Genomic DNA, 22,873 nt, shown 5'->3' with positions numbered 1-22,873 from the left:
GATGAACAATATTGGTATTGATTCGTATACAATTTTATAAAAGAACTATTTTGGAATCATAAATTAAAAACTTAAGTGGCTCAAGAAGGTGAAATTGACGAATTAAATTATTTTAATTTTATGTATCGGACCCTATGTGAGGTTAATTAAATATCCGATTCAGTTTAATAAAATTGAGATGTTATTAATTGGGTCCAAATTGGAGTCAATTTTGTGACACCCTAAATGTTTAATTAACACCACGGGAACAACAAATTTAAAATAATAATAAATAATATATGATTACTTTTGTGGGGCCAAATTAACACAAATATGGAATTTTAAGATTGTAATAACCTCGAAAATTTAAGTTATCCTTTAAATTTTATATTAGTATTATTTAATTATAAATGAGAAAAACCCTAATGTTTAATTAAATATTCCGTAAGAGTAAAATAAAATATTAAATGTTATGGATTTATGAGATGAAGTGTAATTAAATTAGGAATTATTATCGAAAAAAAGAAGAAGAAAAAGAGATATATAATTAGTGTAAGAGTTGGGCCAAAATAGGATTGAACCTAAAGTTAAGCATTTTAGATAATTAAGCAACTAATCTAAACTTATCCATTTGAGGGATAAGATTCAAATCTATAGCATGATGATGGCAGCACAATATTAAGTTAAGATCAAATTCTCAGAGAGTACAAAATCAACTCTTGCATATAATTCTGTCATTTCATTTTCACTCTCTTGTTGTTCTTATTTTATTTTTATTTTTTTTACAAAACATCACCCATTGTTTTTTATTTTGGCCCCAACACAGTTTTAAATTTTGTTAAACAAATAGTGAGTTGTTTTTTTGTAATTTTCTCAAAAAAAAAAAAAGGTTTCGTAAACAGTTCGCCAAATAAATTTGTCTTCCTTGGAAATTAAAGCAGCTTATAAAAATATTAAAAAAAAGTCTATTGCCATTGACTTGCTTTGAAACAGCACACTGTTGGAAAAAAAAGAAAAAAAAAAAAAAGCTGAGAGGATATTTTTGTAAATTAGGTATACGTTTTGTTTTGTGTAAATTAAGTGTTAGGAACTGATCTAATAAAAATAATTGTATTAGAGTGCGTAACGGAAACGAAAAGATAATTTACAAAGTCAATTTTGAGGATGAAATTTTTAGAAGGAGGAAATATTGTAATAACTTAGATTTTTAATTACTCTTTAATTTTATGTTGGTATGTGATAAAGTGTCATTTAATTAGTTAGTTTTTTTTTTTTAATTAAACAAATGGTATATAATTATTTTAAAGAATTAGGCCAGAGTATAATTACCATAAAAGTTAATATAAAAAGATAAGTAAGGCCTAGTTTGGAAAGACTAAATAAGTGTACTTTTGTGACTTTTTATGAAATATGAGTTGGGTTTGGGTTGGGTTTGAAGTGATGTGTTAGAGAGGTGATGTGACTTAAATAAGATGATGTGACTTAAATAGGATAGTAATTTTTTGACTTTTTATCTTTTTTCAATCATGCCAAACTTGAAATCTACAAGGATTTCTAATCCAAATCCAAGGAAGATTGGCTGTGGACACGTGTTGAGTGAAGGCACGGTTTGCCTCCCTATTTATAGGGAGGAGTTGCCCAAGATTAGTGTAAAAAAACAAAGAAAAAAGAAAAAGAAAAACACGCAAGAGAACTCGAAATAGGAAATTAAGAAATGAGAAGGTTTGTGGTAATGAAAAGTAAAGGTTAAGGGTTAATATTAAGATGAGTTATATTATACTTTGAGTCATCATAATATATTTTACGTATGTTTTGAATTATCAGAATTTATTTTATATAAATTATATTTTATAACTTGTATTTATATTTTAATTACGTTAATTATTTTTTGAACCCCATTTACTTAAATTGAAACCCATGGATATGTTTCTTTAAATTTTAGTAATTATTTAACAATGATTTTGTAAATAATTATTTTCTGTACGTACCACCATGGGAGTCTCATGCCTTGGGGGACTTAAATAACTATTAGCTTCTGTTTGACCACTTTGTAATCCTTTGTTTGTCATGGATCCATTGTCCTCTGTTTTGTACGGAGCAAAGTGTTATGCGGAGCTAAGTGCTACACTATTGTAGGAACTATCTCTAGAATCTGTACAAGCCACCTCTTGAGTCCATATCTCTGTTTTGATTGTCACTTTTGTAACCTCTGTTCTGTTCTACACCGTGATTATGATTATTTTGTTTATATGATTTCTATATTAGATGTCAAATGATTTTCGTATTATATATTCTGTATTTTAATACCAAACTATTCTCTGTTTAACCCAAGAATTATCCATGGTGACTTTTTATACCCTCATGTTCTCAGTATAATATTTCTCATTCTGCCATGTGCTTATAGTTGTTTACCATTTTCAGGTGACACATCAGGATTAGTGCGTGGGGTAGGCACGAGGCACTTTATAGTAATAATCTAACTTTGGCAATGTAATTAAATAGAAACTCCAATGTATATATTTTTGTTATAAATAAAGTAAGTTTTGGGTACTCTTTTAATTTGCTCCGCTACACCATCAATTTGTTATGATTTCAATTTTTGCCTCGTCACGATGCTGAACCTCTAGGTACTGGGTTTGGATTGTGACATCAACCTTCTCAAAGTTCTTTCTATTTGCAAATATACTAGAAGTGAAGTTTTTTTGCTCGAGCATTAAGTCTACCGCTCAAGCGTAGACCCTGTTTCAAGAACGTGCATTTAAGTCACACTGCTCGAGCGACAAGTCCTGCGCTCGAGCAGAGATCATGACTTTGTTTTTCTATAAATTGGTATTCTATTCCAAATCTAGGCTACGGCTTCCATATCTTCTTTTTGAGTTTTAGGGTTTTATTCTGGAGTTCTTTGTTTGTTTCTTTTGACATCTATAAGAGTTTAGATTATGAATTGAGTGAATCATATCAAAAAGTTTTGTGTTTGATCTTTTCAATAAACAAGAGAGAGTTGTTCTTCAGTGGATTCTGGGGAATTTAGGCCTGAAGTTTTGGTGGATTCTGGAGTAGCTCATTGTCGTGGATTCGACATCGGCGTTGCGGATTCAATATTGGGCAAGATAGTCCCATGGTGAAAACGATGGTGGAAGAGGTACATTGGGGTTGGTTCAATTCGGGCGTGAATTCATTAGGTAATTGAGAGTACACTTGTGTAATTCCTTTATGTCTTCTTAGTGGATTATTTTGTGGTTTTCACTCATGGTTTTTTTTATCACGATTGGAGGCACTCCAATGTGATTTTTTCACGTTAAATCGTTGTGTCGATTTGTCTTTGATTGTTTGATTGGAATTGTTATTCATTTTTTAAAATTGAAACATAATCACAAATCAATATCTTGGAGGTTCCCATATTTTTCATAACTCCTACATAAATAAAGCGCCAATGAAACCAATGAAAGTTAAACATCCAATTACAAATTATTAGAACATCTATAAAAGAGGCTTGGTTGTTTATTGCTTCACATTTTGTTGGTCCCAATACTCATTTTCCCAGCTCTCAACTTGTTTTGTTTTCGTAAATTTTCCATCAAGAAAAGCTTTAAGTGCTTGGGGATCATAGGGTGGAGGCAAAGTGCAAGGAATTGTGTCACTAGGAGCCTCCTCCAACGACTCCAACATGTATTTCTTCCAAACTCCGGCCGCAGCGCATGCCATGACCTCCGGACAGAGCTCAACTGCTTTCGGAGGTATGGTTGATTTGAACTTCAAAAGCCTTGCATATTCATTCAACAAATGAAACATGTAGTCATACACATAATCCATCTTTAGATCCTCGTGAACGTAGTGGCTTGATGCCTCTCCCATGGCTTTTGCCTAGTAAATTTATACATAGAGTTCAACATTCATTGAAAATTTTTATGAGTAATTCTAAATACTCAAACATATATATATATTTCAAAAAAAAATTTAAAAAAATCTAAGATTTAATTCTCGTTGATTTTCTCGACAAAAAAAAATATTTAAAATATTTAAAACTAAGACTTAATGTGAAGATATCTAAGACTTAATTCTCGATAAAAAAATATTTAAAATTACTCTTGAAGAAGATAAAAATAAATAAAAGTAAAACTCATGGTTTAATGTGAGTTTTTTCTCGATGATTTTCTTTTTCTTTTTATTTTTGGTGTCCAAAATTACTTAGACTTAATTTTTACAAATTTTTTATACAAAATCGTTCACTAAAATAATTTGCCAATGACATTTTCATGAGTACTTGCTTTTGAATGAAAAATCATATTCAACCATATCATTCTATATAAAATAATTTTTATACATTTTTTTCGATTTTATATAACATTTCTCATACTATGTGATCAGTGATTTGTATAGAGATTTTTACCTCTGAAGTGTGATTGTTGCCCCATTCAACAGCAAACTTGAGAGATTTGCACTTATTGTTGTCCCTAATGGGCCAATAGTGCTTTTGGGGTACCATGCCCCTTATAAAGAAGTCATGATGACGTGGTGTCACATACAATGTTGGTGAGTTGCATGCTAATATGTATTTTTCACTCACTGACCATGCCCGTCCTTCTATGTATATTTTGTATCTATTATCAAAATCAAGACAAACAAAATTCAAACATTAATAGAGAGAGATTAAAAAAGTTTTAAAATATAAAATTATACACAAAATACATAAATAGATGAAGATTTGTTGGTAAGGTTCACTTTTGGAAGGAGACTGTAGTGGTCTGGTTGGCCTTCTGTAAGCTCACCTGAGGTCCATCTCGATGATTTGAAACATTCATCCTATAGATCTTATCAAGTAGAGTATTTATGTAAAAAATAAAATTGATCAGACGATGGTGACCACATAATCACAAAACGTTCATTTTTTCAAGACAAATGTGACTCAATAATTTGGCTACAGATATCCAATCAACTTAATTTTTAACATGGATAATCTGTTCAACAAACTTAGATCGCCAAGATGGCTCGAGATGGGCCCACAACGTGCCAACAGAACCTTTCTAGTTCGATCAAGGACGAACGAGAAGCCAAATCTTTTCAAAAAAATCCTATCCATCCATATGTATTTTTTATGTATGATTATGTTACTGTTGAAAAAATGGACATTTTTCATAGTGAAATAATCTAAAAATTTACCTGTGGGTGCATTGATCTTCTAGATTTGATTGCTTGAACCCTTCTTTGATTTCCTTCAACCAATCCTGAAATTTTAAATTGCAAAAAAGTCAAGTCTAATATATTATGATCTTATTATAATGCAAATTTGTGTCACCCTCCTACTTCAACTGTAATAGAAACTGTTGGAAATTAGGTCAGATTGGACCCGGATTTGGGTACCCATGTGGCATGACCCATGACCCATTCAAATTACCCATGTAATTTGAATTTTGAATTTCTATTTATCCTATTAGTTAGGATAACTCACCATCTATCTAAATCTATCATATCAGGAGATATGGATAGATGGCCTATATATCTGATATAATATATGGGATGTGATATAGAAGAAAAAAAATAAAACGCATTATTCCATTCTCTTTCTAACTCTCTCCCATCTGTGAAATCACCAAGCCCTTACATTGTGACTAGAGTGGGTGATACTCATATTGTGGTATCACTCCATTGTTGAGTTCTTGTTCACCGTTTGAAACATGTGATTTATCCGCAAGGTTCTTCGTTTCGGATTCAAAGAGGAAGGTATGTTTTGAATCCTTTAACACGCTGCATTTATCTGAATCTTACATTGGTATCAGAGCCAGGCTAGGGTATTTTCGTGCTTATTTTTGTGCATCAAAATATGTATATGATTATATATACACATGATATATGCATGAAAATTAATATTTTTTTGAACTTTTTTCGATCAACCTAAAATTTACATATGTTGTAATACATTTCATATAAAATATATCCGCAAATTTTTATGAAAATCCAACGGTTAGATTTCAAGAAAAATGGAGACCCATTTTATATTCCCGAAACTTTGTATGCATGCCGTTTTTACATGCTTTAATTTCGGTCTACAAATCTTACATATTTAGAATCCTTGTTTCGAGACCTTCAAAACCATATATTATTTGTTAGATTTGGACTTACAGATGATGAGAAAAATCAAACCCTAATTTGGGTTCGTTTGGAGTTTTTTGTGGCTTAAGGAAGAAAATGAAGTGCAGAGTTTCTGCACTTCCACTCTCATTAGAGAGAGAGTGTGATACACCTTATTATTTGTGTTTGTTAAATGTCATTTTTGAGACCACTATTATTTTTATTTTTATTTTGAAAAAAATGAGTCTGGCAGTACCAAAATTGGACCAAAAAACACCTCGGAAGGCGGCACGTGATCTGCACGATCCAAATGACGCCGTCAACACAGCCCACGTGCGCGCCATGCGTCACTACCAGCCCGTATAGGCCAGGTGCGCTTCCTACACATGCGCAGTCTGCACTTCGCACACGCGCGCCTTTCGCCTTGCCCACACACGCACCGAGCCGCGAGCCCCGCCGTTTTCGCGCAGGCTTGGCTACTGGATGCTAAGGATCTGTTTATTTTTTCAAAAAATGCAGAATTGCTTTAAATGGTCATAATTAATTCGTTATAGCTTTGTTTTAAGCGTGGTTGGTACGGTTAGACTTAGAATTAAATTTTTTATGTACTGTAAGATTTTCAAAATTTTATGAAAATAAAAAATATTTTTCCTGAGATAATAATTCATTATTTCTGTTTTAAAATACTTCTGGTGTTGCATGACTAAGTTTCTGGGGCTGAAAGATTTACTGTAGGCTATTGTAATGGTTTACTATTTACTGGTATGATTGTTGCTTTTTCCCATATTCTGGAATATTTATTTTTGATTTTATGTGTGTTTAATAATTATTTAAAATTTCAAAAAATTTCATAAGTGATGTACTTTCTGTTATGGCATAATCTGAACATTAAATATAACATATTGTTATTTTTTGCCTAGTGTTTGTAATATGTTGTGGTTAGAAAAGCATAATTAGTTGTTTAATTATTTAAATTCCATTATTAAATGAGATATAGCATAAGTACATTGTAAATTTACATTAAGATGCTGTTGTGTGGAATTAGACTAATTATCATGCTTTAGACATGTCATAAGTAGTGAGAGGTTGTTCGGATGAGAAGATTCTAGGAATTATCTCCCGAAAACCAACAATTTTGCGCATGAAGTTAAATTAAGTTTTGATAATTGTCATTTGTGGCGCAAGAGATGATTATGAGCATAACGGATTTTTGATCTTGCGACTTGTGTAATATTATCACTATTTAATTTAGATTTTTTGTAGCAAAATTATATTATGCTAATCAAATTAATCCCAATGCACATTCTTTCCTTTAATTGATTTAGCTTATAGAAGATAATTTGGTTGGCCTAGACTTAGTAGAGATGTTCAAATGTGAACAATGTAATCCTATTCTTTAGATAAGCATAAGGTCATGAAGAGTTCAGGTCAGACCTTAATTGAGCCAAAATAAGGAAACATGACTCAACATCGCTATGATTTTGTTGCCTTGTTTGGCGCAATAAAACTTAATGTGTGCGTTATGATTAGCGGCATGCTAAGTAGTTTTTGATTGGCGAGTTTGGAGTTGTGAAATTAGTAAGCCCTCAATAGATCTAGATATGATCCTGACTATTGAGTTGCATGAATTGACTTTGTAATTTGACTTGTAATAATGTTGCATCATTGGATAAAGCAACATTCAAGAGTTACATCATCAAAGAAATGCGAGCTTAAATGAGTTAGTCATTAAGTGTAAGACGAGTAGCCAGTATGAGCATTGTTTTGCTCTTTATCTAATTGATGGGAGTGGACAGAGCAAAATTTTGCGCACTATGATAGTATGCGTTGAAGTATCACTTGAAGTTAAAAGATTAGCACTTAAAAGCTAAAAAAAAAAAAAAAATCATTAACACTACATGAGAATATTAGCGCCTAGTGGCTGAAAAATCTATTAGCACTGCCAACTTGTCTAAGTCTGGACGCTTACTGTTTCCACAATTGAGTGTGAAACATGAGGAGGTGCTTCTCTATATGATTCCTTAGCCCGGCTAACAGTTTTGAATGGCGTTTACTACTAAGCGCAGAAGTTGCAGCGTAGTAATGAAAAGGTCAAGGCCGACAAGGTTGTTATGACTCTAAGAATTTGACGCATCGCTTGTGAGAGCATTGTGTTAGAATTTGATGCATCGCTTGTGAGAGCATTGTGTTGAATTAGACTCTTTAGCCTAATTCGCGCTTAAGTTGCTTCAAGAGCTATCATAGATTGATAGCTTATTCTCTCATTCTTGTGGATAGTAGAATCAATTGCAACTAACTATAAAGAGAGAAACAAAGATGGCCAAAGGAGTATCATCATGTTTCAACTAGATACAGTGAAGTGTATGGAAAATAAAATTGACTTGAAGGTGCAGGGGATTAACACTTACTAGTTAAATTTGCGACTTAGGCGCACTTGATATCTCCATAACATCCTTTTATGATCTAGTGATGAATTAGTTATGAGTCATTACCTAGTTGAGCCTAAACATTTGCATTTGTTTTTGAGAACTCACATATTAGGATGATTGGAATTAGTTTATGACATTAGTCATGAACCAATGGCTTACTATACTTAGACCATGAGAAGATGACATGGATGTTTTGAGTAGGCCCTCTCAGGCCCACTCGCTTATGGCATTTTTCTCTCTCATGTGAATGTGTACCTTTGTTCGCAATGGTTGCGCACAAGTAAGTAAGAAAGCCGCAGAAAGACATCTGTATTGGCGCATTTAGTCCACTATGATATTTGTGACTGGATATGTATGAGGGCAAAGGGCTACCCCCAATCTGGACACATTTATAGATTACGATACGCATCTTAGTCAAAACTATTTGATTTTCCATAAGTCAAAAGTTTTGAGATGATTTTTGACATTGCACATATGAGGTCGAGATCAATTAGATAAGAGATTTCGTACTTTTAGTTTTGACTGAGGTGGCGAGTATCTATTTGAGCTATTTTTTTAAAAAGCTCTGTGAAGAGAAATGGATGCTTAGAAAATTGATTATTCCTAGTACTCAGTAACACAATGGTGTAGTAAAGATAAAGAATTAAGTATTGTTTATGTTAAGTCGATGATGGCGCAATATGTTTCCCAATTGAGAATTTGGAATTTAGTTTGTTGCCTATGTCCCTAACTAAGTGCCCTCCATATCAAATTTACACTCCATTTGAGTAAATGGGTTAGCAGAGAGCCAATTGTGGCCGATCTGTAACCATCAAGCAGCTTATCTTCATTTTACTTCTCATAAGGTTGTGAAGTTTAGACCTAGAGTTCTATGGCGCATTATTGTATGCTGTCATGTAAACGCTTAAGGTCATGTGGCACATTATTGTATGCTGTCATGTAAACCCTCCGGGTCATGTGCTTATAGGTGAACAACTTTTTGGGAGTGTAAGTCACATAAAGTTTTTTTTAGTAAATGTGACGTGAATAAAGTTCTGGAACTCTATAAGATAGAGAATTCTAAGTATGGCGCTTTATGTAGCTTAGTTGAGAATTGAAATAAATTTCCAATATCCTAGGGATAGTGGGAGTAACGTGCCTAATAGTGGATTACTCCATTAGAGGAGAATACTCTACATTTTTAGTTGCGTGGTAGCAAATGTGAAATTTTTTCCACGTCATCACTAGGTGATTAAGAGGAAAATATTCATGATTGCTCCGCAAGATGATAAAGAGCCTAGGATAATGCCAAAGGTTCTAGTCCCTTGTTTTTTTAGAAAAGTGGATCAATGTTGCCATTTTTACAATTTGGTTGACTTTCCGCTATGATGTGAAACTATTCCAAAGTTATGCGCAATTTGGATAGTCACTTGTTAAGGCATAAGACTCGCTAGATATCGAAAAGTCGCACCGTTGAGGAAGGTGTAGACCATGAGAAGACTTCCTCCTGGAGAGTGAGGTAACTTTGACTTAGGTTATGATTGATATGAGTTCGAAACTTTACTTTGTGGACATTGTGACCCAACTTCTTGTTGAAGAATTGGATAAGTAGATCCATAGGGATTTACCTTTTGCTTTTATAGCGAAAAGTTAGGAGCGCAAAAGATTGCTAGTTCCAATAAATCTTTTACGGCCTAAAATAGTTTATCCAAATAGTAGTTCTTAGATTTCATTGAGCCATGATGGGCCAACGATGATCGATGAAGACCACTAAGGCATGATCTGTAACGACCCAGAACCGTATACGATGATTACCAGTAATTAATTATGTGTTAGTATGATTTAATTGAAGATTATCTGTTGAACTTAGAAAATACCTGTTGAGATTACGACTTCGGGACCGAAATTGATGACCGTAATGGGTTCAGAAAACGAAATTGAGCACGCCTATGTGATACCGGGAATTTTTAGAGCCATTTGGGAAAATAAATTGAGAACTGAATTTTGTCTGATTCGTTAGGCCATGTTTGGATCAAAGTTTGGCACAATTGTTTATAAATGATATATAGATAAGTATAAGGGCCTTTATTGACTCTTTGACTCAAAAACAAAAGAGAAAAAGAAAATCTGGAAAGAAGAGAGAGAGAGAATTCGTGAGAAAGGGGAAGAAGAGGAGGAAAGAGAGAGTCAAGCTAAATCTTCTACAATTAAGTGATTAAGGTAAGGATCCCTCTCTAATTTCCTGAAATAAGGTTGATACATCAATGATCTCGTGTTAAATAAGAGGATTGAAAGGGGAAATATGTTTAATTTGAGCATGCATGGCATGAATAGATGATTTATGGTTATATTTGTCATATTTTGAGGAAGAACCTCCATGGATTTAAGAATGAAGCTTTTATGCTCAAGTTTATGATTTTCTATTTTACTCCAAGATTTGAACTTCTATTGTTCCATATGGGTTTTGATTTGAAGTTTTGATGTTGATTTAAGATGGGTTTTAAGTGTTTTGGGTCTTGGATTTCATAAATGTGGAAAGTGATTTTGTAAAGAGGAGAATGAAGCTTGGAAGAAGAACCAGAAATTCGGATTTTTGCTCTGTACGCTCGAGCGGAGGGAAGCCCGCTCGAGCGGTGAAAACAGCCTCCCAGCAGTTTTGGGACTTTTTACAGTACGCTCGAGCGGCCAAAGTGGCGCTCGAGCGGGAAGGCCTTTTTCAAGAAAATTTTGGGGAAGTTGCAGACTTGATTTTAACATGTTAATTGCATCATTTATCATCTTATGAACATGAAATGAGTATGAATCAAAGTAAAGAAAGATTAGAATGAACATGAAATGAAGTAAAGGAAAGAATGAAGTGCATGAATTACAGGATTTAATGATAACGTGTATTGAGAAATGTGTGATATGTTGATATTTGCAGGTCAAGATTTGAAGACCGTGCATTCGGTTTCGGAAACCCTCTGTGAGTAACATTTCTGTAAAGATATGTTATTATGAACTATGTTTTAAATGTATTACGTTATGCTATGCTTTGAAATGAGAATGTTTTCCGTGAATGAATGTCCTGATTTGCGAATCTAGTATGGCATCCATAGATAGTTGGGTCATGGGGGCGGGAACATGCAGGCCCATGCGTCATGAGTCATGGGGAACGGCATGGAAGGATAAGCCCATGACTAGTTACGAGATCTCGTAGACTGTTGACTGATAGACTGTTATGAAAGGTTCTGTGGAGTATGCCATTACGTATGTTCTTATGATGACTGATGACTGATATATGTTTATGATTGATTTATTGTGGATTTATGAAAATGTCGGACTTCGTTCACTAGCCTCTTTACTGTTATGTTACTTGCTGAGCTCTAGCTCATTGTTTGTAATTATGTATTATAGGTGAGCATTCTGGAAGTCAAGCCTAGGCGGAGTCCGAGCCGAGCCGCCGTTTTGAAGCCTATCCGGTGTTTTGGTGCCTCCGAGTTGGGGCTAGGCCTAGGAAGGCCGTTAGGAAGCTTAGTTTTGGTTGTGCATATGGCGTGAGCCTATGTTTTGTACATGAATTTTGATTATATGTGATGTAATGTAGTGGGTAAATTAACATTTTTGGCATGTAATGTATGTTCATATGAATGCACAGCTCTTTGGACTATTAGTGGTTATTGTTTTCGCTTCCGCGAGCCCCTTTTATTTATGTTTTGTATAGCAAGGCCTGTGGTAATCTAGGATTACTGGCCGGTCTCGTCGCCAAACTTTTAGGGGCGAGTTTGGGGCGTGACATGATCAATGGTCTAAAAGAAGTTTTTTTCCTTACTTAGTCATTTTGAGCCAGGAATCAATAAGGTTGTCGCCATCTGGGGTTGGCAGTCCTCCACTTTAGACATGATGGACATGGGTGATGTCATTTATATGCTCGGATATACGATCATTAGGGATTGTTCTAGGAGAATTCTCGGTTTGTCTTTGATGATGTACATAAAGAATATCCTAGAATAATTCTAGATGCGAAATTACAAACCCATTGACTTACCTATCGATAAAAGCTAGAGCCTTAGTTATTGAATAAATCATCAGATTATCTCTGGAAAAAATAAATGACCTATATTCTTTGATCTTTTGTTGTGGTAGCCTGAAGTATGCTATGTGGGCGTATTCGGCATAGTGAGTGTTATCTTTGGTAAACGATCAACTGAGTAATTTAGACATTGACCTTGCTCATTAGACTGTGGATAGGATGCTCTACGGTAGTGTATAAATCTGCCTCTTTGTAAGATTCAAAGCGCTAGTTGGGCGCATCTTGAATGAACGAAAATTGGTCACCAAAATATCTTTAGAGAGGTAACTGCGCAAGAGGTAGTGATCTTGAACCACTTCATATGAGGCGCATAAGGTGGATTCCGTTGTATATGCTTATGGCAAGAGGTGCTGATAGGGCTTATGTTTGGAATCTAGAATTGCGTAAACTGTGGTTTTTTTTTTTCGATCGATCACTTATTTTTTGGAGATTATAGGATATTAATGCTATTATGGTTTGTGTCATAATGATTAGCAGATGATGATGTCAGCAGGCTAGATTGGCTCACTCACACGAGCAATCGCCCTTGGCGCTTGGAAGCGAGAAAGGATGAAACTAGTGATTTATTTTATTTAGAGCCAAGAAAGGCTTAAATTATCCACAATATATGTCGCCTTGGTAGGAGCCAAGATGAGGTCTTGTTAGAGACCAACAATGGATGTGTGTACTCACTTTTTCATGATGTGCCTGTTGTGGATAGCTAGATGCGAGATCTTATTTGACGCCTAAAGGGCGAGCAAATAGAGAATTCGAGTTAGACGCTAGGAAGCGACTTGTGCGCTTACGAGCGACTAAACTAAGATCTGTATGGTGTATGAGTTTAACATCACTCTTTAGAAGAGTTACTCCACTGTAGCATGCATTCATACTGCATGTGCTTATTGACCGGTTAGTGAGGTGAGAGAATGGATCCCTACTTCCTCACAGTGTGAGACCTAAAAGTCATTTTTCAAATGACTCAACTTTGTGCCTTTTGTGACCTTTGACTATGTCATGAGATGAAGAGTTGATGTTCAACTACTTTGGTATGTTGCATGCGGTCATGTATGATTTGGCTTTAAGGGACATTACTGGAAAAGCGGTCAATTCCAAGTTAAATGATATGAGGGTGAAGGGAAGATCATCTAGTTCTACACCTCAGCTCTATATTCACTGTCGACAACTCACATTGCTCTATATGGGATGCTGATTGAGTGTGAATATAATGCGGGACCTAGGAGGGTCAAACATGCTCTTTGAGGGATTAGAGATGTTTTGGACCGGTGTAACTAGATTGGTCTGGGCACATAAGACACTATTTCTATTCTTTTTGGGTTGATATCTTTATGTTGGCTCATTTTGAATTTTTAGTATAGAGCTCCCACATGCAGGTGTTCTTAGCGGTCGTACGGTTCATTGGCTAGTATGAGATTGTTCAATATTTGGGCAAATTGAGATAGAGATGTGGCAGTGTCATGTCGACTCATGAGCGAGTGGGAGATGTTGGAAATCAGGTCAAGTTGGACCCGAATTTGGGCCCCCGTGTGACATGACCCATTGAAATTACCTATGTAATTTGAATTTTGAATTTCTATTTATCCTATTAGTTAGGATAACTCACCATCTATCTAAATCTATCATATCAGGAGATATGGATAGATGGCCTATATATCTGGTATGATATATGGGATGTGATATAGAAGAAAAAAAATAAAACGTATTATTCCATTCTCTCTCTAACTCTCTCCCATCTATGAAATAACCAAGCCCTTGCACTGTGACTAGAGTGGGTGATACTCATACTGTGGTATCACTCTATTGCTAAGTTCTTGTTCACCGTTTGAAGCACGCGATTTACCCGCAAGGTTCTTCCTTTCGGATTCAAAGAGTGTTTTGAATCCTTTAACCCCCTGCGTTTATCTAAATCTTACAGAAACCAACATTAACTCATTTAAACTGAAGTTTAACACAATTCAATAATCCAAACTCTCAATGGTTTGGATAATTTGCAAAGCATTTTAGAAGAAACATATTTTGATAATGTCAATTCTAATAAGCCTCCGTTTGGGAAGTGAGTTGGCTTTTTGGCTTTTTGGCTTTTTTGGCTATTTTAACCTGGGCTAAAAAGCTTGGTTTGGGAAGGGTTTTTTGGCTTTTTGGCTTTTTTGAGTTTTTTTGTGAGAAAAGAGTGTAATGATTATGGGTTGGATGTGATGCTTTGTTTGTTATGACTAAAATAGCCTATTTTGTTTTTTGTGGCTAAAATAACCAAAAAAGCCCAACCAACTTCTTCCCAAACGGTGCCTAAGTACTGAACAGTAATTAATCGATCGTAGAGTAAAGATATCTTTAAGTATTTCAGAATATTTGTATTGTAATTCTTTCAAGCGACTAGGGATATTACCCTATTCTAGAGTGACATAAGAACTAAATGTAACGTTTGAATTTTGAATTTATCGAGAAAATAAAGGAAAAAGGGAAAAGATATGCAAAGAAGACAAAGTGGGAGAAGTTTTTTTTTTTTTTTTTTCCTCCTATATTTTAATTAGGTTAGAAAAATGAAAAGAAATTTTCTTTTAAAGGAAAAAAATATATATATATATATATATATATAGGTAATTAAGAGCATGAATTTAACTACCTGGGTGTATAAGAGAGCGCCCCAGTTGTGTCGATCTGAAATATTGCAATTCATAAGGTCCTGTCTGCTAGCAGCCATTTTTGGGGTTCCTTTCCAATAAGCTAAGGGCACCCTGTCCTCCCACTTTACTCTCTTGTTGCCTTCTTTTATGCCCTTCGACAAATGTTTCCATGGCTTTATATTTGTCTCAGGCCTGTCCCCCAAAAAAATTAAAAATTAATATATAAATAGATAATCTTTCCCTTAAACCAATGGTCGTAATTTTATTTCTAATAATATTACGAACTCAGAAAAAAAATAGAAAAAAGCATTTATAATACAAGAAGTTAAATGAGATTTTAGAAATATCATTTCGTGACAAATTTATAAGAAAAATAATAACAAAATGATCATATACATGTTATTAAATCGGTATACGACCAAACTAGAATTCCAGACCCGCCAATTAAATTTTTTAAAAAAGTTGTTACCATAATATTCTTTCCAAACGGACCCTTAGTGTCAATGATAGCACCGACATAGCAATGCCCCGAAAAACATTTTCATCTTGAACTTCTGTAAAACCCACATAGGGTTCCGTTTGGATTCCACAAAATCAAGGGTCAATATCTGTTCATGGCATTGCCACAAGTGACTAAATAATTATAACAATAATTGGTAACTCGAATTTCATCACTCGAACGTTTCCAAATGACCTCATTTTTGGAGTAAAACAACATCGTTTTGATACATTCAAGTCATTCAGATCACGTAAATTCAAGTTACCAAGTATTTTTCAAATAATTATTCGTCCAAAACTTTTGTACCAATGAGTTATCCAAACCAAGGTGAGAAAAGAGATATATCAACATAGAATCGTTTAGAATATAGAAATTGATTTTGTATCTGGACGCAAATACTTTTGTCCATAGAATCAATCATAGAATGAGACTCACAAAAAAATAAAATTTGATAAAATTACGTTTAATTCTGTGATCGATTTTTATGTTCTAAACATTCTAACCAATGAGAGAAAAAGAGATGGTATTTACCAACCCCAAAACGACCAATCAGGAAACACAATATCCAAACTCCATCTATTGGAACAATATCGGAACAATGGCGGTGGTCCCGCATTAGGCCCCTTATAGTCCCTTGATTTGATGACTGGTTGATCATTACAGTCAAACATCATCTCCAAATCAGGCAATCTTCCAGGGTACAACCTAAGCAACTGTGCGATCCCCCACACCGTAAACAAATCTCGGCTCGGAACCGACTTCTTATACTTCTCCACGTAGGCCTTACCGTCTACGATTATTAATCTGAAGTGGGCGGTACGTGCACCCTCAAGCATTTCTCTTGTGATTCCACTCTCTTTCCAGGGCCGTAGATCTTCGTGGATCCAACGGAAGTAATCGGGGCATGTTTGGTTTGATGGACGACTGAGATTGGTGGGTTTGTGTACGATTGGGTAGTTTGTTGGGCATGTTTGTGTCCGGTTCCATGCTGTGCAGTTTAGTGGGTAATTTTTTGGAGTTTTTAAATATTGTTCTCTGTTTTCTGAAGAAAGGCTTAAAAATATAGACTGCAAAAAAAAAAAAAAAAAAAAAATAATTATGATATTAATTAGTGATCCAATGGTAGAGAAAGCTAGCTAGTACCTGTATATCATCAACATGAAAATAATTATGCATGATTTTAATATAATACTAATTTTGTGATTTAAATATATGATTATCTTTTGAGAAGTGTTTTTGTAAACTTTTTTTAGTTCGGCTTATTTTAGTTTTTAATAAAAAAAAATTAAAAATATATATCAAATTCATTTATTTTTTAGTTTTGTCTCAACTAAACAATCCTAAATAAACAAAAATAGGCTAATTTTGCAACATTTTTATTTAAAAAGAAAATTATTTATTTTCTTCTTCATTTCACTTTTTTTTATAAAATTGACTCAATTTTTTTATAAAACAAAATTAAATCTTTTAGTCAAGACCTACAATTATTTTTAAAAAAATGTTTCAAAGTTTGAAAAATATTAAAAAGACAAAACAAAACAAGTTGACTATTTGGTCCTATAATAAAAATGATTTGTTAATTATGTCATCATTCCGGAACACCACCAGCCAAAAACAAAACAAAAGGACAATAATAATAAAAAATATAGGAAAAACAACATTTCAACGTAGAAAATTAAAAATATTTACAAATAAATAGGGGTACGAGTTTTTATTGCGTTTGGAAACATACTAAAATTTTGCACTCACAAAATCGCATTCATTTGTAATTTTGTATTTAGGCCAAGTTTGGAAAGACTAAATAAGTGTACTTTTTGACTTTTTATAAAATATGGATTGGGTTTGGGTTGGGTTTGAAGTGATGTGTTAGAGAGGTGATGTGACTTAAATAAGATGATGTGATTTAAATAGAATAGTGACTTTTTGACTTTTTAGATTTTTTAAGAGTTGTTAAACTTGGCCTTAGAATATTGTGTCTCATTCTACCATCAAATTATATGTAGTTAGAATTTATTTTTTTTCAGAATTTGGTTAATTAAATTAGTAGAGGGAAAATGTCTAGCAGCTCAAAAAAGAGGGGCTCAAATGGCTTGAATTTTGTTTGCCGGTCGACTGGCCGGACGACCGACTGGACATCCGGACAGACGATCGGGTGAATCACTTGTCGACTACGGCTGTCACCTTATCGACCGCGGCTATCACCTTGTCGACTGGACGACCAGCCAAATGTCCAAGCGGACGACCGACAAGTTAAAATTCAAGCCATTCGAGTTAAGATGAATTCGAGTTACGTAGCAATGCTCTTAATAGAGCTAGTGGATGCCTTAATCGGGTACCAAGTCTAAGTTATTTATTTGACCTAGGAGTTCAAACTCCCTTTCAACTTTGAGAACCTAAATTAAAATATTGACAAAGCGCGCGTATAATTTTTTTTTTGTAGAATTAAATATAAATATGAGATAAAAGATGGCTCCACATGTACATTTCAATTATGTGAGTTTCACGCTTTTTATCTCATTTGTGAAAAAATTCTGTATTCTTAGAATAATTGTTAAATTTAACCCACATTTTCATATAGTTTTTCTTTTATGTTTTGTCCTTAAGAGATTAATTATAAATATGAGAAAATTATATTAATAAAATTAATTTGATTTAGATTGGAAAAAGACCAGCTTTAGCCTCTCCCTTATTGGATTTGCTTTTAACATCTTGTAAGATTAGATTTTTATTGGGAGATTTGAGAAGAGATTTAGAAAGAGAGTGTAAAATCAAGTGAAATATAGGTATATTTTATTCACATTTTATCTATATTTTTCTTTTCTTTTTTTAAATCTCTTTTCAAATTCTCCAACCAAACACAACGTTAAGTATTTAATATTTAGGATTAAGATTTGAAATTAAAGAAAGAATAAATACAGTATAAGAAACAATGCCCTAAAATGCAGGTAAGGATTAATAATTATGATATTAGTTTGATCCAGTGGCACATAGAGCCTAGCTAGTACTTATATATTAACATGGAAATAATTAGGAACATTTTAAAATTTACTTTTTCATGAATTGTTTTTAGCCTTATTAATAGATGAATCAACCCTCTCAGCATAATTTTGACATGGTTCAATAAAAATTTTATGGAAAAAAAAAAAGAAGATTATTTGATATTTTGTATATTTTTTAATATAATAAAAAAATTTGTGTATTTTAATATGATAGCTGATTAAAAAACAGAAAAAGAAAAAAGAATTATGCTCTAGCAAAGAAAAGAAGAAAATAATACAGTTGTGTTGACTTTAACTTTCAAGTTAAGAGTTCCATTTACTCATCCAATAGATTTGGGGTAAACAAAACCTTCTATTGAAAGTAAATTACAGTAAATCTTTTTAAATTATGTCCCGTTTGCACTCTATTATTCAAAGTTAATCTCATCAAAATATAATCTTGTTACACTTAATCTTTTATTAAAATTCTGTTAAAAATTTACACAAAATTACATCATCCAAGAAACACCTAAAATAATATATTTATCTGTTGATTCCATTTGTAGTTTGCCTTTATCTGGATGATAAGGTGCAATTAACACAAATTGTTTTTTGGGTGAATAATTAACCCAAATTGTTTACACAAGGCAATGACAAAAGTTTCATAGTTCTATAATTTGAGTACAAGTCCAACATGTACTTTTATTTATGGGTAAATTATACTGACACCCCTGAGGTTTAGGTTTCTTACAATTCCTTTTCTTACTTTTTGAAAATTACATCTCTCCTCGAGGTTTAAAGTTTTATTACAGATTCCCTCCTTCAGCAATTTATTTTTTTAAATACCAAATTTGCCCTCATTGAGTAAATTACATTAACACCCCTCACATTTTAGAAATTACAATCCCCTCCCTAAGATTTAAAGTAGTATTACCAATTGCCCCATCAGTTAGTATTAGTTGGAAAAAAAAATTCATTAAAAAAAATTAATTGAAAAAAAATTTGTTAGTAAAATTTTTAAATTTCTATTTAAAAACTAATGTAAGCTCATTTTTTGAATTTACATTTTTTCCTCAAATTTACAAACTGAGACAACCATTTATAAACAAAAAAAATTATCAGACAAGTTTTTATGACATTTTTTAAAATTTTTGTAAATATAAATTAAAAATTGAAAACTGAAAACGAAATGGTTACCAAACAGGCTTTAGATGGTAAAAATGTCATAAAATTTATAAATAATTAAATAAGTTACCAACATAAGAAATTACTTATCAAAAGATTCTTAGGCTATATATGGATTGATTTTTAGAATTTTTAAAAAAAGATTAAAAATTATTTTGGTTAAAAAATAAAAAATAAAAAATAATTATCATTTTTATATAATTTTTATCTTTCGAGTGGTTAGAAATAATTTTTTACAAATTAAATTAAAACAGCCATACGTATGTATATAACCTACTCAAAAGTTAAAATGATAATTATTTTTTACCCTTAAATGATAATTATTTTTTATTTTTTATTTCTTAACCAAATTAATTTTTAATTTTTTTAAAAAAAATTCTAAAAATCAAACCATAAGAATATTTTAATACGCCATTTCTTACGTTGGTAACTTATTTAATTATTTGTTAATTTTACCACATTTTTACCATCTGAGGCCTATGTGGTAACCATTTCGTTTTCAATTTTTAATTTATATTTACAAAAATTTTAAAAAATGTCATAAAAATTTGTTTGATAATTTTTTTACTTTATAAATGGTTGTCTGAGTTTGTAAATTTGAGAAAAAAACGTAAATTCAAAAAATAAGTTTATGTTGATTTTTAAACAAAAATTTAAAAATTTTACTAATAAATTTTTTTTCCAATTAATTTTTTTTAATGAATTTTTTTTCCAACTAATACTAACCGAGGAGGTAATTGGTAATGCTACTTTAAACCTTAGGGAGGGGATTATAATTTCTAAAATGTGAGGGGTGTCAATGTAATTTACCTAATGAGGGCAAAATTGGTATTTAAAAAAAATAAATTGCTGAAAGGGGGAATCTATAATGAAACTTTAAACCTCAGGGGGAGATGTAATTTCCAAAAGGTGGGAGGAATTGTAATAAATCTAAACCTCAGGGGGTGTCAGTGTAATTTACCCTTTATTTATTAATTAATTATTTATTTGTCCTAAGACTTCAAACTCGCATTCTTAAGCTTTAAAATCTAAATTAAAACGTAAACTATAATATTATGAATAATATTAGATATTATGAAAAAAAATATCATGAAATACTTTATGAAGATTTTTCATTTTTTGATTAGTATGTGGTGTTTTCTTGTAAGTGTAATCTAACAGAAAAAAATCTTTTATGATCACTTTCATGATACATAGTATTACTCTAATATTATAGTAATTCTTGGGCCACACAATGATCCATTAAATGTTAAATTAATTTTCAGGATCTCACATTAATCTAATATTAAAATGTAAATCTCGCTCGCACAGTCTTCTAATCAAACTATGTTTTCACATTTTTTTTCATATTTTTTTTGTGTGATCAATTGCTTTTACTTTTTAAATTCATCCAATCTAATTGACTTAAAAAGAAACATATTTGTAAAAAATTAAAATAAAATTTCACTTGATATGAAAAAAATTATTTAAAATAGTATACTTTTGTATTTTTATTTTTTTTGTATTTAGGAAGAAAAATTATTCAATAATATTTTAATTTTTAAATATATCTAAATGAAGTACATCTAAAAAGTTTAAAAAAATTAAAATATAGTTACAAAAATCACTAAAAATGAATAATATCAAAAACAAAAAAATGAAAAATAATTTTAAAAACTAAACCAAAATGAATACTTTTTAATTTTTTTTTTTTTTTGGTCATCTTCTACAAACATTGGTTAATTAGCGTGACCCATACGTCAAAAGCTTGCTGGCCAACAAGTCTATGGCCATTTATTTAATATTATGTTTGATTGAGGGATTTGGCAAGAGATTTAGAAAGAAAAATGAAAAAAGTAAATGAAATGTAAATAAAATATGTTTATATTTTACTTAGTTTCGCACATTTTTTTCATTTTCTTTTTTAAATCTCTTCCCAAATCGCAACCAAACACAGGGTAAAAAAATTGTATTTTTAATGGCAGACTCCAGTGATTTTGTATCTCCAAAATTATTGTTAAGAGAGGACTTACGTGGTCAAACCAGCCGAAGAAAACTAAGGCGGCGAAGAGGAGGGAGAAGAAGATACAAAGCACGGCCGGAGTCGTGGTGGCTCTCTTCTTGAAGCGCGGCCGGAGTCGTGGTGGTCCGACACCGCCGAGGTTGGATTGTCTGCCGCCAAACCCACAGAGGTTCCATAAGACCGCTGTGTTGGCAAATTTTTCACTGCTCTTTTGCATGGTTTTTGGGAGACTTTTGTCTGCAAAAACATAGAATTTATGATGAAGATGATGACAACAATTGACTCATGGTTTTTGGGATACTTCTGTCTGCAAAAATATAGAATTTATAATGAAGATGATGATAACAATTAGCTCATCAACTATGCTCTCTCCCTCTCGGTCTCGCTCTCGCTCTGGCTCTCGCACTCTCTCGCTCTCTTAATCTTCATTTGAAAAGAGTTGATTTAATTCTTCATTTGAAAAGAGTTGATTTAATTTTTTATTATTTTAGTTTTGTTCAGTTCTTATTTTTATAAAAAAAATATAATGATTTTATCTTATTAATTTATATAATTAATTTTTTTTAATATTTTTTTAGCCAAAAATTTATTACCAAACATAGAAGTAAGTAATATCATTGACAACAACAAAATATGAGAGTGGAAGAGAGAGGACAAGTGGGTATAGTTTCTCTCTCTTAATAATATCATTGACAACGACAAAATATGAGAGGGAGAGAAAGAGGGGACACATGGGTGTAGTTTATCTCTCTTAGTAATAGAAAAATGACTTGAACCCTCGTAATTAGCAGCCCACGACTCTTTTTGATTGGTCAATTATTTATTTATTTTTTTTCTCCTTCAATCACCAGTCTGACATGTGTGTGGGGTTAGTGAGATCGTAATTGGAGGGAGTTTCAATCACTTCCCTATCATTGACAACGAAAAAAATATGAGAGAGAGAAAGAGAGGGAACATGTAGGTATAGGTTCTCTATCTTAGTGGTGTCATTGACAATCGACAAAATATGAGAGAGAAAGAGAAAGAGAAATAGAGAGGACAAGTGGGTATGGTAGTTCCA

General features: G+C 32.6%; 1 protein-coding gene across 1 annotated transcript; it reads right to left on the bottom strand.

Moving 5' to 3' along the window:
- Positions 1-3,380: 3,380 nt before the first annotated feature.
- On the bottom strand, positions 3,381-22,556 carry LOC114288341 (uncharacterized). The gene is made up of 6 exons (XM_082916822.1): positions 21,824-22,556; positions 16,180-16,715; positions 15,149-15,341; positions 5,140-5,204; positions 4,370-4,580; positions 3,381-3,843 (listed from the first exon to the last, which is right to left on the bottom strand). The coding sequence occupies exons 1-6, from the start codon at positions 22,028-22,030 to the stop codon at positions 3,481-3,483; spliced, it is 1,575 nt and encodes a 524-aa protein (XP_082772948.1). The 5' UTR covers positions 22,031-22,556; the 3' UTR covers positions 3,381-3,480.
- Positions 22,557-22,873: the final 317 nt, after the last annotated feature.

Source organism: Camellia sinensis, chromosome 2 (genome assembly GCF_055761805.1).
Source record: "Camellia sinensis isolate YWXY chromosome 2, ASM5576180v1, whole genome shotgun sequence".
NCBI lineage: Eukaryota > Viridiplantae > Streptophyta > Magnoliopsida > Ericales > Theaceae > Camellia > Camellia sinensis.
Note: the sequence above shows the minus strand (reverse complement) of the source record. Positions and strands in the feature narration are given on the sequence as shown.

Coding starts and splice junctions, on each gene's coding strand:
- LOC114288341 (XM_082916822.1), bottom strand. CDS start 22,030: ATGCAAAAGAGCAGTGAAAAATTTGCCAACACAGCGGTCTTATGGAAC. Junction 15,342..16,179: donor GATTGGTCGTTTTGGGGTTG/GTAAATACCATC, acceptor TTTGGGGGACAG/GCCTGAGACAAATATAAAGC. Junction 5,205..15,148: donor GCGCTCTCTTATACACCCAG/GTAGTTAAATTC, acceptor TTAAAATTTCAG/GATTGGTTGAAGGAAATCAA.